The sequence below is a fragment of the Solea senegalensis genome, linkage group LG5 (genome assembly GCF_019176455.1).
Source record: "Solea senegalensis isolate Sse05_10M linkage group LG5, IFAPA_SoseM_1, whole genome shotgun sequence".
Classification (NCBI taxonomy): Eukaryota; Metazoa; Chordata; class Actinopteri; order Pleuronectiformes; family Soleidae; genus Solea; species Solea senegalensis.
In genome coordinates, this window is record NC_058025.1 from 24,859,194 (window position 1) to 24,884,229 (window position 25,036).

The following is a 25,036-nucleotide window of genomic DNA, read 5'->3' on the forward strand; positions in this document are numbered from 1 at the left end:
GACATACTATACTATGATATTTTTGGCTGATTTTGGACGACATACTATACTATGACATTTTTGTCACATTTTGGACGACATACTATACTATGACATTTTTGTCAGATTTTGGACGACATACTGCTCCACTATGACATTTTTGGGTATTTTGGGCTGACTACTATACTGTAACATTTTGTACATTTTTAGACGACATACTATACTATGGCATTTTTCTGTGATTTTGGACGACATACTATACTATGACATTTTTGTCACATTTTGGACGACATACTATATTATGAAATTTTTGTCACATTTTGGACGACATACTACATTGTCACATTTTGGATGACAGTCACCCAAAAATGTCATAGTATAGTATGTCGTTGAGTTTTTTGTGTTTTTGGACAACATAATAAACTTATACAGGGCTGCCCCGGATGGGACTCAAGCAAACAACCCCTGGCTTGGAAGACCAGTGTCTATTTGGATGACATACAAAATAAAGTTAAAGATTCTTGGTTTAAACTTAACCTTTCTGATATGTTTTTTACGTGTAACAGACTCACGTCAGGGTCAAAATTGTTGGGCTAGATGTACATAAACATGTGTGGGTGTGACGCACACACACAAAAACAACAAAAAATAGCGTGTTGGAGTGTTTGCAGCAACCATTTGGCTATGAGTCTTTGGGTGTTTAAAAAAAAAGTATTTATTTGCAAACGTAAATACAAACTTCTTGAAAAAGGGCTAACACAACGACGCACTGTACTGCTGGTTAGAAACACACCAAACATGCACCTTCTCTCAGACTCTGAAGTCCAGTGATGTAAAAGCATCAATATATAGGTGATGTGACTATTTGTGTCTTTATGTTGGCCGGAGGTGAAACTCTGATCAGCCTCAATCAAATTCAACAATGTGGCTCATCTGTATGTTCTGTTTGGGTGCTGCTTAAAATGAAAAAAACTCTCTCAGATGTAAATTTCACTGATAAATATATCCTATAGTATTTTAATTATTAATATTCATTAGACAAATCCAGCTGTGTTTACAGCTCATTTAAAAAACAAAGAGACTAAAGTGAAAAGCTTCAGCGTTCTGCTCCGTCAACAACGCACTCGTCAATTTGTCCCAACATTTACCAACAACCTCACTGCTTATGCTGCGTTCACACCATAGAATGGATTATTGGAATTTATAGCATGTGTTCTTCCCCATCTGATTCCAATCTTTTTGAAATGGCATGGATGCAGCATAGTTAGTGTATGTTCAGTAAAACATCAGTGTGGGGACAAATGTCCACTGCAGCACCACGATGTCATGTGTACATGGCTCCGTGCAGGTCCTCGAGCCTGTTCTCCCTCTGTTTTCTTCTCTCCTGCACGACAGGAGATTAAAAAACAAGTTTGGAATCTGATGACAAAACTGTGTCAACCATCACGTGCATAATTATTTACACCCACCTTGTCTTTTTTAAATTCCTCATACTCTGGATTGTCCGTTGGCAATTCAAGTCGGCAGAGCGGGCAGGAGTTAGTCTGCATTTTTAAAAACACAAAATCAAGACATGTCCACAACACAAGATGTGGTGTAGAATGAATAAGCTTTACCTTGCCCAGCCATGGCAGTATACATCCTGAGTGGAAAAGGTGTTTGCAGGGCATTTCTCGAACCGTCTCTTGTTCCTCAAACTCCAGCAAACACACGGGACACTTGAGACCTTTGTCTTGTGTGGAATCACGACAGCTTGATTAAATACAGCTCTAATATGATATAGAAATGTCATGATCACACTGTTCTACCCAGGATTTCTGTCACAAGTCAAGGAGAGAAGAACAAGCTATAATAAATAAACTATGTTTTTCATCTTGGAGTCAGACGTCCCTCTCACGTCTCCAGCTTGTCCTGCGCATCTTATAACTGGAGCACGTAAGAATGAACACATAACACTAACTATTTAAGCCTCACTACACTCATTTAATTCTTTCATTTGGTTTTAAATCCTTAAATGGTCTTGCCCACGCCTTATCTCTCTGAGCTGCTTCATCCTTACACTCCTGCCTGGTCTCTGAGGTCAGCTGACCTCAGGCCCCCTCACTGTCCACTTTTAAAATGCACCTTAAAACCCATTTTTATAGTTTTATTGTATGACTTGTTTATTTGTGTTGTTTTTATACTTTCTACAGTGTTTTATTGAACTGTTTGTTCTTAGGGTGTTTTAGGCCTTATGTACAGCACTTTGTTTCAGCTGTTTTGAAAGCGCTTCATAAATAAAGTAGTATTGGATTCTCGTGTCTGTCACCTGCTTGCTCTGGAGAAATGATGACCACGGTGAGGGTCTGGACAGCTGTTTTGGCAGCTGGAGGAGGAAGACGTTGGTCCCAGTCGGACAAGTCAAACGCCCCCGAGTCAAATAAGTCCAAGCCCTGCATCAAAGACCTGCACATACAGATCAAGAGACATGAACGATAGCACTGGAGCAGACGCACAGATGCACAGCATTACGACGAGTCGTGAAATGTCTGTGTGTGTGTGTGTGTGTGTGTGTGTAACATCACCTGGCCAGTTCAAGTAGAGCATTCTGCCGATACTGCTCCTCAGGGTTTGTGGGCTCACAGTCGTGTTCATCAAAGTAGGATGCCATTCTGGTCCAGCCAATATTTGTTTCTTCTTTGCATTAAGATACCTGGCAGACACAGAGACAAGGCACTAGTCGGGATCTGGTCAAAATCACTGGATCAGACAGATGAAATATAAAATCTGATACAATCCAAAAATCCTACATATACAAAAGTTTAATTTTGCATTTTGGGAGTTGGGAGAATTATGTCTCAGCACAAATGTGTCGTTAACAACTTCATGTGTTCATAAATGGTCTAAAATTACCGTATCGGACTAAAATCAGTATCGGTAGATACTCGAGCTTGTGATATTGGTATCGTCCCATCTCTAGTTTCCGAACACATCTGTCTGTTTATGAGCAGGAGAACAAAAGGACAAAAGGAAGAAAATTAAAAATACAATTGTGACTGAAGCGCCTTCAGTGATCCTGCTCTGAGTCTTGCCCGTGTTATGAGCCTAGGTCACACTCTACACCACACCACAGCCTTGTGTGGTGTGATGCTGTGTCAGTCTCTCAGGTGGACGTCAGCAACCAGGTGTCTCACTGTGAGTGGATGAAGAGATTGGGGCCTGGATGACATAAACCCTCCTTAACCTCCTCACCTTTTCAAACAAATCCTGTGTCTGTTCCACTGATACGATATTGGTGTTTTTTTTGCTTTTGAGAGTTTTTGTTTATTTAAGATGAATAATAACTGTTGGGCAAAGTTCTTAATTTTCTTAATTCTTAATCCTGTTTTAAATTAAGAGTGTAGGGTTTTTTGTCATTTATTTTCGGTTCTCTTTTTTTGTATAGGTAAGATTAGGTTTGTAGAGAAGTTTTTGTTTGTCATTTTTGGCATTATTGCTCGTCTCCGAAGTTAATAAAACTGCTAGACCTTGGTGGAGGTTGAACACACACACACACACACACACACACACACACACACACACACACACACACACACACACACACACACACACACACACACACACACACACGTTAACCCTGGTTTCCCAAGGCCAGGGACATTACAGGATGGATGGACAGATAACGGAAAGAAAAAATATAGGCTTCTGTACTGTTGAGTGCTGCCTTCTCTAGTTATTAATGAATGATTCTATCAATCTGCCATCACCTGTTTAAATGCTGCGAGACTAAATCTAGTCCATCATATATGTGTACGTACATTTCCTTTAATCATTTGATCATTCTTTCATCCATCCAGCACATCCCAGGTTTATGTTTTCATAGTTCAGTGACTGTCCTCAGTTAGTTCATTTAGCCAATAATGATTGTGATTCTGATGATTGTACTGACATTTTAGTCATTTAAGTAGCAATCAGTTGACTGACAGTTGGAAGGAGGAGAGTTCATGTTACTCAAAGCCACACACAGCCTGATTCTGTTTTTGCTGAGTCATTAAATCAGTACGACACAACATTTGACTGAACCTTGACTCCTTGACTTTTGAATACTTTGAGTTCGGGCCATGTCCAGCCTCTTTTACGCCGGCTCCCACTTTGTTCCACAAGTGATTTAAAGTTCGTATTAGTTGCTTTTATAACTCCTCATGGCCTCACTTACAAAGTTAAGTCTAACTACTGACAGACGATTGACGCTAAGACTCATTTAAATCGTTATGCATAACTTAATGCGTCAGTGTCAGACTGAAAACCTCTCCAAATATGTACAAAAACCACGTTTGTTAGAGTTTATTAAATCACGTTTTATTCTAGACATTATTCTAAACACAACAGAGCAGAGAAATGTTTAAATTGTTCATTTATTCTCGAGTTAAACATCACAAAGGTTCCTCGACTTACCTCTGATGTTAGCAACGATAAACATGTCATTCTTCCGGGTTTGACGGGTTCGGTCACGTGGTACGCTGTCCAATCACGTCACGCTCTTCTTCCTTTTTGAGCCTTGGTGGCGGTTGACAAACAACGACTTTGGTGCATTACCGCCACCTTCTGGTATAGAGTGTATCAAAATGTTAGCAATTCCACTGCAAAAAAAAAAAAAATTGTTATTTACATTAACAGACTTTTAAATCAAACTATTTTAATGTCCCTTACCTTTTGGATCATATTTTCTCTTTCTCTTTGATATCTATGAAATTGAGTTAGAACATGACCTCCTGATTATGAATAGTGTACTGTTTAATCCTAATCCTTGATAACACTTTTATCGTTCCTGCTTCTTCCCCACTTTCCTTTGGATTTTGAAAAACCATATTCCTTTTCTCTCCTCTTCCCATTGTTTTTGCCACCTCTCCTTTAGTTTTTGTCCTTTGGTCCTTAAAGAGACATACAAACTGTTACTGTTGTGTCTCTTGGTCGTGAAGCTTGTGGTTGAGTGAAAATAGAAGGCAGACTCTCAGACAGAAAATACAATTCTATGATGTCAGGTATTATATAACAGAAACTGCTGTGTAGGTTATATATTTCCAGTAGTCTTCTTCACAGTGAATCTGCTATTATTATGCGGAGTGTTATGCATTTTTACTGTTCAGGTTTTGAGAACACTTAAGGCAAATTCTGCTCAAATAATCTCCACTTTCCCTTTCATATTAATATTTGTTTATTAATTATTATAGGTTATATAATAGGATATATTCTATATATAATATGTTGTGTGCTTAAACGTGAACGTCGTCACAATGTCCTGACTTGAAGTGAAGTGAATGTGATCAGTGACACTGTTGCTTTTCCCTGCCAAATGGCTCCAGGAGCTCATCTGAAGTATAGTAATAAAAAATAACATATACAAGTGCAGTTGAGAGTAAATAACAACAATAAAGATTCATAAAACAAAGATGTAAAAGTCAGACATGGATGTCTAATAGATTATAAAGTAGAGCTACACACCACTGTCATAAATATCCAAAAACAATATTATATTCTATTGTTTTTATTGGCAAATACGGCAATTGGTAGGACTGATCATTTTCAAATCAAAATCATATGATGGTTTTTCCTTTGATGAGTCGGTCAAAAAAAATAGAAGGTTAAATCTGAAAAGGGTGGAGGAGAGCTGCATCAAAATTCTTATCACACATCTGTCTTCATTAAATTTGTAAACTATTTGCAACCATACTAAACAAACACACAGGACAAGATCGCTGTCTTTAAAAAAAAAAGAAAAACCTCCAGATAACAGTTTGATACCAAAACAGAATTTATTTGTGTAATCAGTCTAGAGATGAGAATCCCAGTATTCATCACTACTGACATTCAAAATGAAAAGAAAAGCGGGAGGGGGAAAAAAAACAAAACAAAAGAAGGGGAACAAACAAAAACAAAGGAAGGTATGGCTTTGGTTAAATAAACACTCTACTAAATCGTTTTGAAAAGACAACGGTTACATGATCTCTTAAATAGAGTGAGTGAGTTAAGGCTCTATAATTCCCTGAAGGAGACAAAAAGCCTGACGTATCTGCTCCATGTACATGTGCAGACCCGACCGGTCGTCATACAGTAGACTTTACTCAGATGCTGAGGGACACGAGTCATCACAGTCCCGCAGTTGATTCTAGCAGACCACCAGGCTCTCACTTTAACAGCCGACGTGTTACAGTCAGAAGCACAGACAGATGACGTGAAAACAACTGCTGTCAGTATTTTTTTGCTGAATTTGCCAGTGTCATTACACATGATACTGAAACTATAGCAGAGAGACTTGCACATGATCGGAAAGCTGAAATACAAAAAAAGGCACGTTTGCAATCGACTACTTTCCTTTCGCTACAACAGCGAACATGCGTCAGCTCCTGAACCAGAAGAACCTTTTGCTATGCCTTCTCACCAGCTCTCTCTCTCTCCCTCTTCAAATAAGTGGTTATCAAACACGTGCACATGCCGAGCATGCCAGTGCTTTACCTACGAAGTAGCTGCTTTGGATTACTACAAACAAGAAAAATCCTCACGGTGTACTCACAGTACACAGTACAGGTCATTAAAGAGGTTCACAAGATTCTTTTGTGAGGCTCCACAACTGCAAGACACTGTTTTCTGGTGGGTTTTTTCTTCAGTGAAGACAATAAGGAATGATTTTGGCAGCACAAAAACATGAGGTGTGTTCAACCATGTAGTTGAGAGAGTGAATACTGCAGCTCCTGGTGGAAGACCCACATACTGAATTCCTTATTTCAGTGTCAGTCACTGTCACATATTCATCAATACATACTTGATTTGGGCTAAAAAAAACAAATGTGTGTGTGCACTTGAGATTCTGTCTCAGTAACATTTAAAAGCTTCATACGAGGGTGTTTTCGGAGCTGCTTTCAGACATCCACTGACGTTTGCATTCCCCGTCAGCTACCTGGTCAAATATTCACAGTGCGTGAGTAAGCGAGTGCCCTGCCCACCACCCTCCGTCCTGCTCCGTGTTCCAGACCTTTTCCTGTTTCTGACCCAAAAAAACACCCCGCTGAATTCTTCACATGTGAACGGCAAACTCAAGAGTTCCATGTCACGATTCCGTCTGAAAACAGTAATACAAACAAAATAATGACCAACGCTGATTCTCCAACAGAGACAAAGTTGTTGTTTTTTTCCCACCCTTGTGAGTAGTAAGAAACGGGATATACTGTAATGTTAAAAACAATGTGTTCCCTGTTTTAGTCAACTGCTTCGTTATATATTCTTTTTTTTTCCATTATACCTAAAATGACACACTCAACCAGTGAGCAGCAATGTCAAACATGCAGAGTATTCCATGGATTTTTCTACAGTGTTCAGTAAGATTTCACCACCTCTTATGAAAAAAAACAAAAACATTATGAAAGCTCAATGCTGTGAGAATTAAAAACACAAAAAATCATCTTTTAAAAAGTATGGAGCATGTCTGCATCATCCTGAGGCCTACTGACCAACTCAAGAGCCCCCAAAGCTTCAAAAATAAATGTCTGTCTGTCTGTCTAAAGGAGGGACAGCTTCACACATTTCTGAAGGACATGTCAAACATATTTTTCCTCTGCCTGAGACAGGATCCTGCTTCTACCTCATGCACATACCCCAACCCCTACACACCTCACAACACCATTCAAAAAAAACAGACAACTTTCTTTGATACAAACACAATCAGCCTATGGTAAAGATGCCTCAGACACTTATGTGTGTGTGTGTGTGTGTTACTTAATGTGGAACCTAACTGAAAAGCTTGACGAAGCAGCCGTGGCAGTAGGGCTTGTCGTTTTGTTCTTTAAAGGTGCCTTTGTTGAGCTGTTTCAGGCAGAAGGCACAGACAAAGTGCTCCGGGTGGAACTTCTTGGCCATGGCGGTGATGCAGCGGCCCGTGATGGGCTTCTGGCAGCCGGAGCACAGGGAGCCGCGGCGCTCGTGGTAGTGCACTTCACAGTAGGGCTGACCGTCGTGCTCAAAGAAACTTCCATTCACAAATGGGGTGAAGCACTCCTGTGTACACGGACACAGGGGAATGTTATCGTTATCTTGTTGCGTCATTCAAGATTAGGACATGATCGATGATTATTGTGGTGTAAAATAACAAACGCTACTAGAACAAGGAAATTGGACATGTGTGTGCACAATAGAGCTGAAGATCTTTGCCCGACGGGTTCAGTCGGGTCCCGTCGGGTGCTGAGATGCTGAGATGTAACGATGTTAACAGAGGACTTATTTTATTTCTTTGTTCCAACTTCCAAGTGGCCTATGTAAATGCATAAATGACTCATTCTTGACGAAAAAGACCTTTGATGACTGCTATTCTTATCATTGTTTAGTATGCAGAGTAACGTAGTGCTGTCATTTCAGTGAGCGAGAGAATAACACACAAGGCTTAGGTGGCAGAAAAGCACGGTACATACCCTGCACACAAAACACTCAGGATGCCAGAGGCAGTTCAGTGCCGAGATGTAGTTTTCCAGAATGGCTCTGGCACAACCTCCACATTTCGGTGCAAACATGTCGAAGTAATCCTTCCTGCAATAAGCCTTCCCGTCCTTTTCATGAAAACCTGCAAAGGAAAAACAGAAACAGATGACACATTTTACATGTACGCTAACTACAACTCAAATATGACACTGATACTACATCAAACATGTCTAAAAGTTTAAGTAATGAGGGAATGTCAGTACCCTCTGGGCCAAAGAAGGATCCACACTGGGCACAAAAGAAGTGTTCTGGATGCCATGTCCTATCCAGCGCCGTCACGACTTTCTGAACACACACACACACGACAGCATTTCATTACAGACTGAGCGTAAACCTCAGCAGAGATAATTGCAGGATCGGCAGCAACTCACGTCCAGTATGGGCCCGTTGCAGTAGTAGCATCGTGGGGAGAACAGGTTATGGTAATCGGTCTCACAGTAAGGCTGTCCCTCGCGCTCAAAGAAGTTCCTGGAGCCGATCTCCTCCTGACAGTGTGTGCACACAAAGTGCTCAGGGTGCCATGTGCGGCCCATGGCAGTTACCACCTACACAAATATTTAAAAAAAAAAAACAACAGACATTTAATATTGAAACTTTTCCAATAATTAAAATTACATTTCATATTTATATTGTAGATATTTTCTCACCTGTCCTACAATTGGCTTACAGCAGGCACCGCAGACCCCTTTAGCTACTGTCTGCACTCCCAGTTTGTTGAGGTCAGACTGCAGGCTGCCCAGCATGTTGTCCAGCTTGTTGACTTGTGTTGGCGGCCCACCAGGAACACCCCCTTTACCTTGGGCCATGATCTGAAAGGGTTGGTTATGAAAACAGTTATGTCTTATGGGACGCGCTCGATGAAATGTAATAAAAATGAGCTCAGTGTGTAACATCCATGTTACTAAGTCTGCTTATGAATGTGAAACACAGAAATGATAAGAGACAGCGGTTCATGCCTGCATTGGAGGGAAGACTGGGTCATACTCTGTTTGGCAGCCTACAGACACCAGCAGTTTGGGTGCTACTGGAGTCACTGACTCCACTGGTGGATGATATGTTGGGGTTTTAAGAGGAGGAGGGGGAGGGGGAGGAGGGGGCTCTGACGTGGGGGCAGGGGGTTCCCAATGGGGGCTGGTAGTGGCGGCTGTGAAGCTTTTACAATCTGCTGAGGTCCAGGAACTGGTTCATGGTAGCGTAGAGGTTGTGCAAGGTGACAGGGGGGTGGAGGAGGGGGTGGCGGTATGGGAACAAGGGGTCGCTGTACAGCCGGCTGTTGCTTAGGTTCCTCTACGATAGGGGGGTGGCGGGGGGCTGGGGGAGAGAGAGGTGGAAGCACCTTCCTCACAGGGACAGGAGACTCTGGGGGGAGTATGACCTGAAGAAAAGGAGAGAAAAACAGGGAGAAGGAAGCAGACGTACAAAGGAAAAAGTGTGGAAGGTGAATTAACGGGGAAAAAGATAAACTTGGGAAATATTGTTAAGCACACAAAGCCAACCTTATCGGCCTCACTGCTGTCCCCGTCAGGACGGAAACGCTGGGGTTTGGACATGACAATGACGCCCTCGGTTAGCCAGTCATCGGACTGTTTACGCCGTCGCTCTGAACGGTTGATCCCTAGCTTCCCTTGAAGCTCCTCTATGAGGCGATCCTGAGAAGTGTTCTTGTTGATGATGACGGGTCCCATCTTCCTGCGCAGGAGACCATCTCGGTACATGGGATGTACGTTGGGAGTCTCCTTCGTTCGCCTTATCACTGATTTTAGCTGAAGTGGAATGATGAGCAGCTTATCACATGTCGATCACTCCAATCACAAAGCCGCTGAAGCGTTTCAGCAGCGCTCGGCAGCGGCAGGCAAGTCACATTAGGCGTGCTTTTCAAATGTCCAACAAGCCATGGAGACGCTGCGATGACGAGTTAGTGGGCTTTAAGTTACGCTTCGTGCGCGTCCTGCATGCTAATGTCACTCCAAATTCACAGCAAAAAGTCCATACGTTACACTCAGACCCAACAGGGAGTCATTTATGTGTCATGCTGCACTGTGTCATACTGGTAGTGACTGGAAACCAATGCGTTACTTGTGAGAGTCAAAACAAAAACTCTTGATTAGACAGGGCTACTACAAGTCTTTTATCAAACAATGTATTTTTTAAAAGAGGGCTTCTCTTACAACACCAAGACTAAAAGCTATGACCATGATGGTTGAGGCACATGTCCTACACTGTGACTGCAAACCACACCATGCCTCTGTTGCACATACTGTACTTCTCTCTCTCCCCCGTCTCTTTCGCAACAGACAAATTAATTTTCACTGTTGAGCAAACTAGTAAATAAATATTACACAATGTTTTCAAAGGAGCATGTGAAAGAAACCCTCTGAGCAGGTGGTGAAAAAAAACGTGAGCTTGTGTCGCTGCAAAAATCTCAAGCTAAATGTAAACCAAACAAGCTGTGCATGTGTCGAGCAGCAGTGGAGATGCATACATGTCCAGACGCAGAGACTCTGTCCATATAAGGAGCCTGCATCATGGGAAGGTCCAGGGCAACGTCTGGGGTTCCAGGACATGAAGACGGGGTCATGGACTCATCCATCCAGCTGGCCTCTGTCAGCGGGGTCATGCTGCCATCAGTGAACGGCCTCTCGGTGTAAGGCGTCATGGTGCCATCGGGCCCGTCGTGGAAAGACATGGACAGATCTTCGTCGGCCCAGTCCAATTCTCCGTTTCCATCAGTGCCTCCGTCCACAGAGTCGTCCGTGATGGTGTTAGTGGCACTGGTGAAAGTGTCGGGCTGCACACTGTTTCTGTCCATCGGGAGGACGAGTTCCTCGTGCACAGCATGCATTCCTCTGCCCAGACACTGTGCCTCCATTTTCAACTGTGATTCCTCCGCATGTGAATGATTCTGTGCAAAACTCATCTGTAGCAGCTTGTCAAGTGCCTCATCCAGTGATGGCTCCTCCATGGGGCGTTGCTGCACAGTGAAGGGGCTGGCTCTCTGCCCATCAGGTGCGGGCTCCACCAGCTGTGTGCTGGGGCCAGCGTAGGCCATCGGAGACGGGACCATCAAAGGAGAAACCCTTGATGGTGAGGATGTTTTTGAAGAAGTGTGTACAGAAGGTGGAGATACAGACAGAGTAGCAGGGAGGGGGGACGGAGTCTTTGTCATTGAGAGAGGAGGGGTGAAGGAATTTAAATCAAGGTCATGAAAAGAAGTGGAGCCCTTGTTCATAGCCTCAGGACCACAAGAGAATTTACCGACGTTATTTGAGGGCGAGACACGTTCTACAGAGGGACTGGAGCACTTTGAGGACTTGTGGTCCAGGACAGTGTTAACTGAAGTGAGGGAGGGGGTGGTGGTGGTATTGGAGGGACTTGAGCTATTTCTCGTCAGGTTGGAGTTAGATGACGCAGACTGAGAGAGGACGAGCAGGGACTTGGTTTGATACGAGAGCATGGAGGCAGAGATATCAAGGGCAGAGTCCATGTCTAGATCACTGGCTGCAGAAAGGGAGGATATAGGACTGTGGAGAGGGAGGCGGTTTAGATGGGACATCCGTGAGCCACCGTCTCCTCCATCTTCATCTATGTGCAACTCTAGACCAGCAGGCAAAGAAAAGAGGGGAGAGGCACAGGTAGACGGGCGGGACAGATTTAGATAAGGAGATGCGACTGGGGTGATGGAGGAACAGACTGGAAGATGAGGAGAACCGGAAGATGCTCGAACTGGTTCCAGCAGAGAGCCCAAAGAACTGGGCTAGAGAAGAAAGAAATTAGAGAGTAAGCAGTGGAAAAGGAGAGAAAATCACAGGGACAGTGACAGATTTCCAAGCAAGAGTTTGTTGATTAAATAAGGCTTTTCCATTTTTACTTAGTTATCTGCCTTTTACCTTGAAGTCAGACAGAGACGCCATGAGCTCGTCAAGCTCCCTTGTGGCACAGGAAGCTGAAATTCTGGCCTGCTGCTGAGAGGGGGAGTCTACATCGCTGTGACAAGCAGGAGGGCTGGAAAACACACAAAACATTTATCATACAAAGAATAAAAGTATCTCTAACACACCACAGTGACTTCAACGAAGTTCCTTAAACAGACACTGTGCTCACATTTTTACATTCTATAGTTTTTGCAACTGCTTTGAACGTAACAGAGACAGCCAACAGACTACATGACTAGCATCATGTGTTTACATTTGATCTGTATCAGTGTAGTTCAAGATCAGATAAAGAAACTTTGTTAATCCGTAGGGCAATTGCTTAAACTGATCAAAACACATCAAAAAGAGTAAAATAGTATTGTTAAACTATATCCTAATAACTGAGGAAACATATGCATGAGAGGATGGACAGTTCAATATCAGATGGTACAGATGATCACACAATGTCCCAATTTACAATCGCATAAGGGAGCGTCTAACAATCAGTTTTAAGTTTTGCACACAAAGAATTCTGAGCACAAATAAAATGTATCGCAAAAATGTTTTAGGCTTGGCTGAGGTGGAAAAGTGTGGTGAAGTTTTAGTCACTGAAACATCACTTATATTTGCTTTGTGGTCGCTTTTCAGTGCATGAATGACATACTGTTAGCTCAAGAGAAATTGTAAGTGACAGGCCATCAGTACCTGGGTGAAGGCACTGAGCCCTCGAGCTCGTCCAGCAGACTCTCCACAGTTGGTCGAGTTTCATCCAACCTCGTTCCGTTCCTCTTGGGTTTCTCCAGAGGCGGAGGGCTCACAAGGATGTCGGGGCCACTGCCATTCTCATAGTGGGTGATGCTGCAGGAAGGTAAGGGTGGAGCTGCCTCCTCTGAGGACACAGTAACAGTATGACTAACTCACCACAAACAGCACTGTTAAAGCTGAACGCCTAGCTGAAGGCTTAGTGTCTAGTGTACCTGTTGTGGGGAATGACGGGGAGCTCTGCTGCACTGCATTCAGCTCCAACAGCAGCCTGTCGAGCTCCGAGAGGTTACTGCCCAGGGCAGACGTCATGGCTGCTGTTGATGAGTCTGAGGACTTCTGCTTGTTTGGGAAACTGAAGAGGACACATAAGGGCTGACAGTTGATCACAAACCTTCATAGCAAAAGAGCCAAATATTTCACAAAACTTGGAGTGCACGACAGACTACCTGTAGACGTGGTCTTCCTCAATGTGAGACAACGGAGAGCTGCTACTGTCCCTGGACCATGAGCTCTTCTGTGCTGAACCTAACGACTGCAGAGAACAAACCAGTCAGTTAAATTTAAACACTTCTAACTGGGCTTTCAATTTATTCCGTACATAAATATATGCACCCACTTGTCACTTCTTTAGGTACACCTGTTTAACTGCTTGTTAATGCTAATATCTATCAGCTCAATACATTTAGACACGTAGACAAGGGTTGAGGTCATATTTGTCATATGTCATCCCACTACAGAGTTCTACCATGATTTACCTGCTGAGATGAGTGATGGGAATCCGACCGGTCTACCAGTGAACCATTCAGAGCCTCAGCTGAGGGTGGAGGGGGCACTGGAGGTGGAACTGACACATCCTGGAAGGAGTGTCCTCCCGTAGGGATGGAGTAGGGGGTCTCCTCGGGCAAGAACACCGGCCGCTTTGAGATGTGGGATGTTGTTGATTCCAGGTCTGCCAGCAACGCGTCTGGAAAAAATGCAATGTTAACATTTAACTTATTTGTTCAACGTCTGAACTGAAACGGGAGAAAATGTACTTGCGTAAGAACTCCTAAACCATTTTAAACACAAAGCCATTTTAAACTTGTCTTACTCTCTAATGAATTACCATTTTTTCCAAATGGTACCATGTGATGCATACAATCCTGCAGTGTTCTGTCTATATGCTTCCTGCAAACATGGTTGCAGTGGAGACCAGTAAATGATTTACTGGGATTGCTGGGCTCTCTGTGGCGACTACCGACTGTGGTGTTAGGCCGTAAAGAAACAATGGTGGCGACTTAGATCCACTTCCTCATTCTATGTCAACAAAAAAAAAGGTTTCTCCTCACACATATCATTCATTTGCAATAAAGTGAGGCCCAGTCAGTGTCACAGCAAAGTAAGTACATCACAGTACGCAACCTCGTTAGACCTTCATGAAATATCTCACTCTAAGCCACAACGCATTGTTTTCCATCAACCTATAAATACAACCCTGCTGTCAATGAGTTTGATGTGTCATTTAAGTGTATAATACCTCTGTGAGTAATGTGCCCAAGTCTGTGACAAGTCTTTGTTTTATGGCTGTGAACTTAACAACGACGAGGACAAAGAGGCAGACGGACACAAAGTGTTTCTAGTTCTGGTCCAGGGGCTGAAGGGGGCACGGTGTTACCATGCTGACTGTTCAGAGGAATGCAGCAACAAAATAGACACTTACATCACACAATCCATCCATCCTCAGCCCGTCAAGAATAGAGCCCTATCACCGACTGCATACTGTTTTACACTACAGAGCCACGGAGCTGTTACAGTCTGCTTCAAGCAATCACTGAACTTTTGAGCTCCAAAATCAGTGACAATGGAACAATGGAGGCGTCTGTTAGTTTTGAAATACAGTTTCTTTTCCCTGGGTGTTATTTCAACATCATTATAAATCTTAAAGACCGACGTGTACAGCACATGAGGCCACCGTACTGCTCAGAGGCAGACACCACGTCCGCGCGATCTCAATCAAAACTGACCATACACACACACAAAGCATCCAGAAAATAACGTCATTATAATAACACAATATATATGTAATGATGATAAACGATGATAAAGTGTGATTATAAAAATATATGGTAGGTCAGGTAAAGCGAGCAACACAAACATTTAGCATAGTCTAGTGTCAGTACTCACATTATTCTTTCCACCTGTTGTACCAGTGATATCCTCCAGCCTGAAACATATATATGTGTGTGTGTGTGTGTGAGGCAGTCCACACAAAGACTGAGATAACATGCTGCCAGTGACCTGGGGGGAGTGGTTTGAGGGCCAAAACTGCCCGACAGCAATCTTTCAACAATGATATTGTACCTAATAACAAACACACAACAATTCTCAGTATACTGGCGTGACTGTATTGGACTGATATCGGAATTAATAAGACTAGCGTTATCGCCTTGGACTCGAAAAAGTGGTTTGAACCCATTCCTATTCTAAACCATCAGTGTCTTATCTCCTAATTATTTGTCACATATCAAATGTCAGACAGTTGCGTTCAAGCTGAAGTAGACGACACGAGACAAAACTTTAAATGTTAAACACGGATGAACCAGACTCAAGTGTCAGATGAGGTGGACTCTCCTCCTGCCCCAGGAGCGAAATGTTTTAGTCATGAAGTTTGACATAAACCGCATGGGAGCACGAGCCTATTTAAAGCAGTAAGCTCAGTAAGTAGCCCATGTCTGTGCAAATGTGCTGAAATATCACGACCAGCTCAAAATAATCTGCACCTGGTGCTGACATGCTAAACAAGGTCCAACTGAAGTTGACTTTGTCGCTCATAAAAACAAAGTCTCCGCGTGGAAATATACCATGACTGGTTTGGGGTCAAAGGTAAGTCATGTGTGGGATTGCTATTTTGACTTTTTTTTTTATCAGAGCTGAAAACTACTTTTTTTTTTTTTTTGAAAATATGACTAATTATAGTCATTTATTCCTAGAAAGTTCTTTCAAGCCTTGACAGAGAGGATGGCTGTGCTGTCTGAGGTCTTCCAAAACACTCAAGAGTCGGAGCCAAGTTTCTGAGACTCTTCTAAAATAGTATCTTTGCAATTATACACCCTACCACCTGCTGATACTACACATCTGTGAATAAGGCCGAGGCCCATGAAATCCAGAATAAATGGACACCACACAGGGGTGGTCACATATTCAGTGATTAAATGATTAAATCAAACTATGATGCACCCTGCCTGCATTTAATAATCGGGCAGAGTAAATTGCAAAAGGCAGATTTCTTTGTGACTACAGCAGGGCTTTGAAGAAGACATGGGGACAGTTCAGGTCACATTAGGGTTTTGGAAGCGGAGCATTTTCTTCTCATATTTAAAAAACAAAGAAAACAATCAGCACATGGATTCACTCACATGGATGGCACTTACAGTGGGCGATTAACACGTGTAGAAATTCATTTTAGCTGCTCCAATTTCCACTTCATCCACTACATCACCATACACCTTATTTATGATCAACTATCAACTTCATCTCTTTGATGTCATTCTACACAAGCCATAAAAGGACAAACATTCAGTGTAAAGATGATGCCGAAATGTCCCTGCTTCCCTCATTTCCCTGAGGAGGGCACTGTTGAATGTGGAATTAGGACGGACAGCCTTGGACAAGTTTGATCCTTGCAGAGTTAGAAGCATTAAGAATGCAAACATGCACTGTAAGCCAAGCAACGGGCTAATCTTTTCCATTCCAGACAGGGGGTACGAGCCTCAGTGGACAAAGTCCAATTCTGCTCCAAGAGCATCCGCACTCAATAGTCTATTGTGCAAGTTCTGGAGAAATAAAGCTGTGATCAAGCGGGACGCGACCAGCACTAACAATTCATTCAAGAATCAAAGATGAAACATTGCATCTCATCTCAACAATAAACAGATTCATATTGACAGTGGCTCATTGTGTCATGGGATCCATCTGTGGTCACGCTGCGCTAACTAATCTACATTATGTCCAACAAACAACTCTGAAGTTATGTTGATATTGGACACATTCTTGTGGCAGTGGGTACATGTGCAGTCTTGCCTCTGCACACCCCCTCCCCACCCAAGGCCCTGCCACAGTCCTGCAGTGTTTATCAGATGAGAGTGAAGGTGCACGGGGAATTCCACGCATTCCTCGCTCCACTTCAAGAATCAAAATGATGCTTTGCCATGAAATCTTCTGAAGCAGAGAGCACACACACACACACATACACACACATTCCTACAGTGCCACAGGACTCTAGGTACAGAGCTGGTAGGGAATGTGCTTGAATACAAAACACTTTCTGTCAGTCCTGAAAATGAAAATAATGTGTTGACAATTACAGGTCCCATTCCACCAACTACAGCATAACTACTGCGTGCTTTGAATTCCAGGATAAGGGAGATGTCAATGTTTGCACTGCCCATTTCCCACAGAGTGTGAAGTACAGTGCAGAACAGGCAGCGACAGGGGATAAGAGCCGGTGAATATCTTTTCATTAATACGTGATGGCTCACCTGTTATAGCCAGGGTGCAAAAAAGCAGCAGTACTGGCCACAGCCCCACACCGAAACCCTACCCCATCAGGCCGGCCAGCCTGACATGATATTTATATCAAACAAGACAGGCTGAGGCCAAGGAGAGGGGGTGGAGGGTGAGATGCCAGTGAGACAGACAGGGAACCAGGGACAGAGAATAAAATGATTTGAGTAATAAAAAAATAAAAAAAAATAACATAATATTTCACAAGAGAAATAAATGAAAAACATACCTCAATGTTTATAAATGTCAACCTCTTCACTACAGCTAAAGAATGAATGAGTGCAGCAGCATACAATCAGAAAGACGGAGGCATCTTAGGGTGATTCTTCTTCAAAATAAACATACCTAAAAATACTGTACCCTGCCAAGCAGCCCCATATCTGAAAGATGACACTCTGCCCCCCCTTGAGAGAGACTGCTGGACCAAAATAAAAGTACTTCCCCACAGACCAGTAATTCAGATGATGGGGGCAAGTCTAAAGACTGATGTAACACCCACTCACTGAAGACACATTCATAGTCACACATATGTGAGGACTCTATGTCAGTGAGTAGTCTTTTGTGTCATAGTAATTGGGTAGGACGGAAGGATGAGGACGACTCAAAAAGAAAGAGTGTCTTGTCTTTCTTAAAACACACTGACTGAAATCACTGAAATACAAACCACAACCAGAAAAACTCCTTTGAAACTGTTACTGAAATTATTTTTTCAATTTCCCACGAGTTGCAGGTTGTATTTCTGTACATTTAAAATCTGAGAATTCATGATTGAATTAAGAAAAAATAACAGAGCAGGAGAAGATGCCAGCTTCTAGTATATATCAAGTATTATGTGTTACTAGTGACACTGCAAAATGTCACAAAAATATAGATATAAGACTGTGTCATACAGTTATTGATAGTGGGGCTTTTCTAAGTGAGATTTCCTGACCTATTAAGAGACATGAAGATCCCCCATCTTTAAATACAGTATGACCTCAGATTTCCCCAACGTGAGTACTGTTAGAAAAATCCAGCAGTGACTCTTGATTTCAACTCCATTACACAGAGCTGTCAGGAAAATGATCCGCATTGTTCCTTGGGCCAAGTTACAAGACCTGGAAAAAAGGAAGGTGTGGAATTGGCTTGGGAAGAAAGAGTAAAGGGTGCCGCAACTGAAGAAACGATGTGGCAACACTGCACTGACAAGAAAACATTTTAAACAGCCAGAACACAGACTAACAGGACTACAGCTGCCCCCTCTACCAGTGTTTGCCGGCCTCCAGCAATGACTCCGCTCATTGTTTTTCGCCTCTGTTTCCTCAGGATGTCGAGCAGGGTCTGTTGCCTAAGCGATGAGGTCAGCTATGTAGCTCTCTCTTCCCCAGACCCAGAACAGGATGGGTGTGGAGCTCAGGAGCAGAACTGATTTACAGTCACTAGCTTCTCTCTAGCCTAGCCATGGAGCCCAGTGGTTAGGGGCGGTATGCACTAGCCTTGCAGCTCTCGCGGGGTGATGATAGCTGGTCTCGTAACACAAACTCCGTACAGCAGATACACTGGGACGCAGCAACCACTAAAGACCTTCTAAGATCTTTTGGTATGCTGCACAAATGCTGTAAACATTTAAGGCCACGCTGCTTCTACAACAGCCAACTCTTACTCTTGCCTGGAGAATATGGCCTTCCTCTACATGGTGATCAACTGGTAGTTATAGTAAATCTAGCGGGACTGCTGACTGTTTAAAGGCATGTGTAACAGGTGCTGTTGTTTCAGCCAACATAACCACCTCCAGCAGATATACATGGGCCTCTGTGTCTGTGTGTGTGTGTAAAACAGAGCGGTTTTGTGGCCTGGCAGTGATAAAGAGTACCTGTGCCCTGTGGTGATTTTTCTCAGATGTTTGTAAGATGAGGCAATGTGTGTGTATTGGCAGGTTACTTAACACTACTGTGTGCTGTTTTCCATTTAATTAATTTCCTCTTCAATTGTTTGACTTGGAACGTGTCAACACACACTCGAGTAATGCAAGGTTGTTGTGGTAAAATAAAAAAAACTTGGCTAAGCAGTGTTGCTCTGGAATCGAGGAACCTGCCTGACTGTGGCTTTGCAAAGTGAGTTTAGTTTTAATTATTTAAAACAGAATTATGTCATTTTTCTACACAAACACACGTCTGTTGCATTCAGCTGAATTCACACAATGCGAATGAATCAGTTCCACCCAACTCTGTATTCTGCATACAGACTAGATGTCAGTATTAGTGCGTTCCATTTGTAGTCGGATTTCCAACTCGAGAAGTTGGAGGAGCTTTACCAACCCTGCAACAGTATTCAAGATGGCTGCCACTCATACCACCGCCGCTACGTTGACTGTTCATTGCCTTTCAATCACATTTGCTTCACCATGAATCGATCATGTGTGACGTCACTTCCATTTCCGCCCTCTGACTTCCCGTATTAATGGAACGTAGCATAGGACTGAAAACACAAACAAGTTTGAGAAGTGAAGGGAATTCTACTGCTCCCAAAAAAAATCTAGTCGTTCAGCAGTGATGGGAACAACGGTTCTTTGCGGTGTACTGAATCTTAAGAATCGGTTCAATCAAAAGAATGTGTTCATCAAATCGTTCAGTTCTTCCCGCATGACTGGAGCGCAGACTCCGGCAGAGTGATTGAGTTCGATGTTGGAGTTTAGCACACATTTTCTTTTAAAGATCTAAAGTTCAGCATTTTTCTGGGATTAGCTGAGGCAGTTTAAACCGCTGAATCACTGAACTGGTGAACTGACTCAGTGAGTGAACGAATCACTTGAAGCATCAGTACACAGAGTTGTGCCGATGGATGATTGGCTAACCAACATCACGATGGTGGCTCTCCATCCCGATGACGATATCATCGCCCATCAAAATATTTTACTGTAAACATCATCCAATTTAGGGGACAGTACATGTACTGTTTCCTCATAGCGAGAAGAACTCACACAGTCATATTGTAGGTTTCAACATGCTGCAGAAACTATGAAAAGGTGGCGAGATCAGAATGCAGCACTTTTAAACATACTGAACCGCTGATCCTGATCCTCACTGGAGTCACAGCAGAGATCAGCTGAACTGTGAGAAGAATGAACCGTTTCAGTAAGTGATTCAGTTCAGTTGGTTCACCCAAACAAACCAACAGTACCCAGCGCTACCGCTGCAGACAGACAAACACAACCCCCCCCACACACTCAGGTCCGACAGCATTGCTTGACAGAGCCTGTTATCAGGTGAAGGTCTCAGTCAGCATACACATAATGTTACAACATTTCAGCTGAATAATAACGTCAACATTAAAAATCACCAAATGCAGCTTTTAGTAAAACATTCAAAAACCTGCACCAAGTAAGAAATTATTAAAAAGGAACAAACCGTGGCAAAATATTGTACACATACGTCTTAAGAATACCGTTTATATTGTGATGTAAGGGGCCACTTCACCAAAAAAATATACAGTTTCTTTACTAATTTGGACCCTTTGACAAAAGGTTGACATCAAAGTCACTTCCTTCAAAGAAAATAAAAGCCCTACTACTACTACTACTACTACTGATTATGTAATAGAATGTGAAGTAACAAACACAGCAACATAAAAAAAAATTAAGTTTATTCTTCATTTGACCAAGTGGGGAAAAAATGGATGAAAGCGCCCCTTTAATACTGTATATCACCAACTAATATGCAACTCATCAAACTGCCACACCACAAAGGGACTTCAATGGCGTTTGACAGTTATTCTCCCTCACGCCTCACGTATGACTATACTAATCCATTCTGCTTCAGCGTTAACCTGCAGACACAGAGCAGGACAACACAGCCGTGTGAGTGAGGTCAGGCTGCCGGGACCTTACATGATACTGAGAGAATTCACAGAGAGTTGAGTGGTGGCCTCTTGCCCCACAAACACAAAACAGTGAAGTCTGAGGTACGGACTGAAAGAAAGCGGGAAATCCCTTCCTCCAGTCGTGACCAACATGTCACAGAACAATATCCACGAGATGGGCGGAAAAAAAGAGCAAACATGCTTCATGTAAACCTGTCAAGTCATCAGCGAGCCTCGGGTCAAGGACCTGTGGGAGCTTGTTAGCTGGAGTTTTACTGGAAGTGCAGTGAAACCACAGAAATTAAGTATTTACAAATATTTGACATGGTTTGTTTTTGCATAATTAAGGAGGATGTGGGAGGAGTTTGCTACAAAAAGGTTTCCGTTTTCATCTATAAGTGGCGTGAGTGTCAGGATACAAAACCACAACACTCAAAGACACAAAAATCTGAAAAAGAATGAGGATTTGTGTTTGTTGAAGATAGACAGGGACCTTCTTGGTGAAGCTGATGGTCATGGTAGGAGATGAGTCATGACCCAGAGAGCGTTTGGCCTTGGACCTCAACACAGAGCAATGTTAGAAATTCCCAAGCAGCCTCGCCCCCTACTTCAGCCTGCTCTTCTTACTATACTTCAGTAAAACTGCAGGCTCCCTCTCCACCAACAATCGGCCCTTTCACTCGTCCATGGCAGCGGCAGCATCCAATGTGCCCTAGAGGTATTCTCATAGTAGCCCAGGCTCAAAATGCGGCCCATCGTCTAGCCACTTAAACAATCTGCAAATCCATTTAAACTGCCTTTTCTACTCTGAGAGATCGGTACAATGGAAGGATTAACGGCAGATACCTGCTGCCAGGCAAAACAAGTGATTCATTTTGGATTAGCAAGGTAAATATAGCCAACTAAACAGCTGGTGAAAACTGTAACAACAAAATTACAAAGGTCAGAGGTTCAGTGTCAGAGGTCAAGGGATAATGAACTAAAGAGGGGGCTGGTTAAAGAGAGGCAGAAAAAAAACAGATGGCACTGACGGGAACAAAAAAAAATTGTTTTTAATGTAAATGTTCTGCTTTTCCATTTATGAACTGAATATCTTTAGGGGCAGGAGTTCATTGTACAAATCAAGCAATCCGAGGACATCACTTGACACAACATCTAATCTGCATTTTCCTCTATTTTATCCGATTAATATTTCAAATATTACTCACCAAATAATCTTGTTATGTTACACATAATGGCTTTACATTTTGTACAAAATATCCTAGTCCCACCAAACAGACTTTCACAACAATCGGCACAACAAAAACACAGTAGTCAGTAAAAATCTTCTGTACGTAACAGGTTTCGCCTTTCCTACTTTGACAGCCATTTTGGTCACATACAACCAACTCAATGTGAAAACTGCAAAAAAATATGAATTAACTGGTGGGTAAATCCACAAAGACACTAATAAATAGCAATAGTAAATAGTAATTACGAACACATAGTAAAATTATTAATCAGACAGTTGTGCATTTGTGCAGAATCAGTGGCTTGACATTGCAGCTCCACCAGTTCAAGGTCTGTTATGCATTCCTGACCAAAGACAAGCACTGACACACCTAAACACACACAGTATAGAAAACTGGCCCAGTAGAAGAAATCAACAGCACAAGTTCAGGATTCAGGAACCAACCAGTGTTTTATATTCTACACAAAACCAAGTAGTAAATCCAATTACATAAAATGCTACTGATCCAAACACAAGAGTGTAAAAATACAAAGTAGGAATTGAATAAGCAACAAAATAAGATGTTTAAATGTAAACATAATATACACCTTTGTTACTTTCACTATAGAAAACAATATGGTAAACTGCAGTGGCACAGGATTATTGCACAGATTTATAGATACAGTGCTTGCTAGGATGTTAAACTATACACTGCGATAGGTTTCTACCTGGGTTCTTCCTTCTCCACATCTAATAAAATACAGTATCTGCTAGTGTCCTGATCACATTTCTGTCTTTCTATTTGACAAAAGTGGGGGGTCAAAGTAAATGTATGCTTGGTAATAAAAACGTCAGTCGAATGCATCAATTATTTGACAGCTTTGTTTTTAGATTTTTCAGCATCTTCACTGAGAATGTATTCTGGTTTCTTTACTCGCTATAACGACGAGAACAGAAGAACTATGATGGCAGAAATTGAATATACTCCCCATAAATTTATAATCCCCGATGTATTTGGGAACGAGCACGGGGGAGCAGAGGAGTCCTATGTTTGTTGCACTCTTCAGTTTCAGTAAGTTTACATGACATTAGAAAAAAATTAATCAAGATAATGTTATTGGGAGATGAATTAAAACTATATCTTTTTCTGCTTATATTAATAGTTTAACCAAAATGTTTTTAATATTAATAAGCTGAATGTGGGGAAATCGCACCCAGTGTGGTGGAGGCAATCACATTTTATTCAATAAATCAATTCCATGCTAGTTCAGGACAGCAGTCTGCAGTGAAGCGAGTAAACAGTACTGAGTGATCCTCACCAAGTCTCAACCTTTAGAGTTATTCAATCAGTGTATATGTATATATCAGTAGTTACACTTTGTGGAGCACTCTTCAACATTCTCCAGCATTCACAGACATTTATGAACCAAACAACTAATAAATCCATTAATAGAGAAAATAAACAACAGATTAATGAATTATGGGAAACCCCTAATCACCAGCAGCTCCATCTGCCTCACTGGACTGAGGTAGGTTATAAATGAGCAGCAGAGGCTGGGCTGAGTTGACACTGTGCTGTAGTGAGCAGTCTCTAAATGAGGAGGAGGCCTGTTGACTCCACCACTTCAAAGCTGGAATGAGCAGCCTGGGGGCAGGAGTTGAGGAGGTAATGTTAAAATGTCAGCCAAACATCTCCTCCCTCTGGCACACAGATTCATCCCATACTAGTGCATTAAAATTAACGGCAGACCATGTTGTTATTACCACAAACACACACACAGACACACACACACACACAGGGGAGAGTTTAAAACGAGATGGTGGTTAAAGGCTAACGACAGTCAAGTTGCTGTAAATCACAGCGATGCCGATATAAAAAGTAAGTCGAATGTAAAACGTGTCAAACAGTCACTCGGCTTCAGTGTAGTGTAAAACTTTCTCCACAGCTGTGTAACTCCACTGCGACACAAACACTTTTTTTTTTCATCAAATCTCGTCGTAACGTTAACTTCTCCACCCTGCTCCTCTCTGCTCCTCTCCGCTGCTCGGTTCTCCTCACTCAAAGTGACCGCTGTAGCAAAACAAGGAGGTTAAAAATGAAATAAACCCGCTCCTGGACTCACCGAGGTCGTCCATGTTGACTGCCCGGCTGTGGAGCTCGTCAGTTTCGTGTTCGCTGAGCTTTATTGACTCTTTGACAAGTCTGGATTTACCCCCCGAACTTATTCACCGCTGCTGCTGGAAGTTGGTCAGGGTTGCTCGCGTGGACGCGCTGCATTATGTGCAT

At 42.5% G+C, this 25,036-nt stretch overlaps 2 protein-coding genes across 5 annotated transcripts; both read right to left on the reverse strand.

Annotated features, from left to right (window-relative positions):
* Positions 1-676: 676 nt before the first annotated feature.
* On the reverse strand, positions 677-4,486 carry rnf181 (ring finger protein 181). Of its 2 annotated transcripts, XM_044025359.1 has the most exons (7): positions 4,414-4,443; positions 2,872-2,955; positions 2,544-2,671; positions 2,288-2,424; positions 1,596-1,711; positions 1,449-1,523; positions 677-1,363 (listed from the first exon to the last, which is right to left on the reverse strand). In XM_044025359.1, exons 3-7 carry the CDS (start codon positions 2,627-2,629, stop codon positions 1,304-1,306), a joined length of 474 nt encoding a protein of 157 aa, XP_043881294.1. In that variant the 5' UTR covers positions 2,630-2,671; positions 2,872-2,955; positions 4,414-4,443; the 3' UTR covers positions 677-1,303. The 2 variants fall into 2 exon arrangements, with proteins under 2 accessions (XP_043881294.1, XP_043881293.1); XM_044025358.1 differs by lacking the exon at positions 2,872-2,955 and having other exon boundaries at positions 4,414-4,486.
* Positions 4,487-5,752: 1,266 nt separating this feature from the next.
* LOC122769665 (paxillin-like) lies at positions 5,753-25,016 on the reverse strand. Of its 3 annotated transcripts, XM_044026380.1 has the most exons (11): positions 24,873-25,016; positions 13,916-14,124; positions 13,607-13,692; positions 13,373-13,512; positions 13,101-13,284; positions 12,372-12,486; positions 9,132-9,293; positions 8,856-9,029; positions 8,688-8,769; positions 8,418-8,566; positions 5,753-8,007 (listed from the first exon to the last, which is right to left on the reverse strand). In XM_044026380.1, the coding sequence occupies exons 1-11, from the start codon at positions 24,883-24,885 to the stop codon at positions 7,741-7,743; spliced, it is 1,581 nt and encodes a 526-aa protein (XP_043882315.1). In that variant the 5' UTR covers positions 24,886-25,016; the 3' UTR covers positions 5,753-7,740. The 3 variants fall into 3 exon arrangements, with proteins under 3 accessions (XP_043882315.1, XP_043882313.1, XP_043882314.1); XM_044026378.1 differs by lacking the exons at positions 5,753-8,007; positions 8,418-8,566; positions 8,688-8,769; positions 8,856-9,029; positions 9,132-9,293 and adding exons at positions 9,443-9,859; positions 9,981-10,247; positions 10,967-12,238; XM_044026379.1 differs by lacking the exons at positions 5,753-8,007; positions 8,418-8,566; positions 8,688-8,769; positions 8,856-9,029; positions 9,132-9,293 and adding an exon at positions 10,179-12,238.
* Positions 25,017-25,036: the final 20 nt, after the last annotated feature.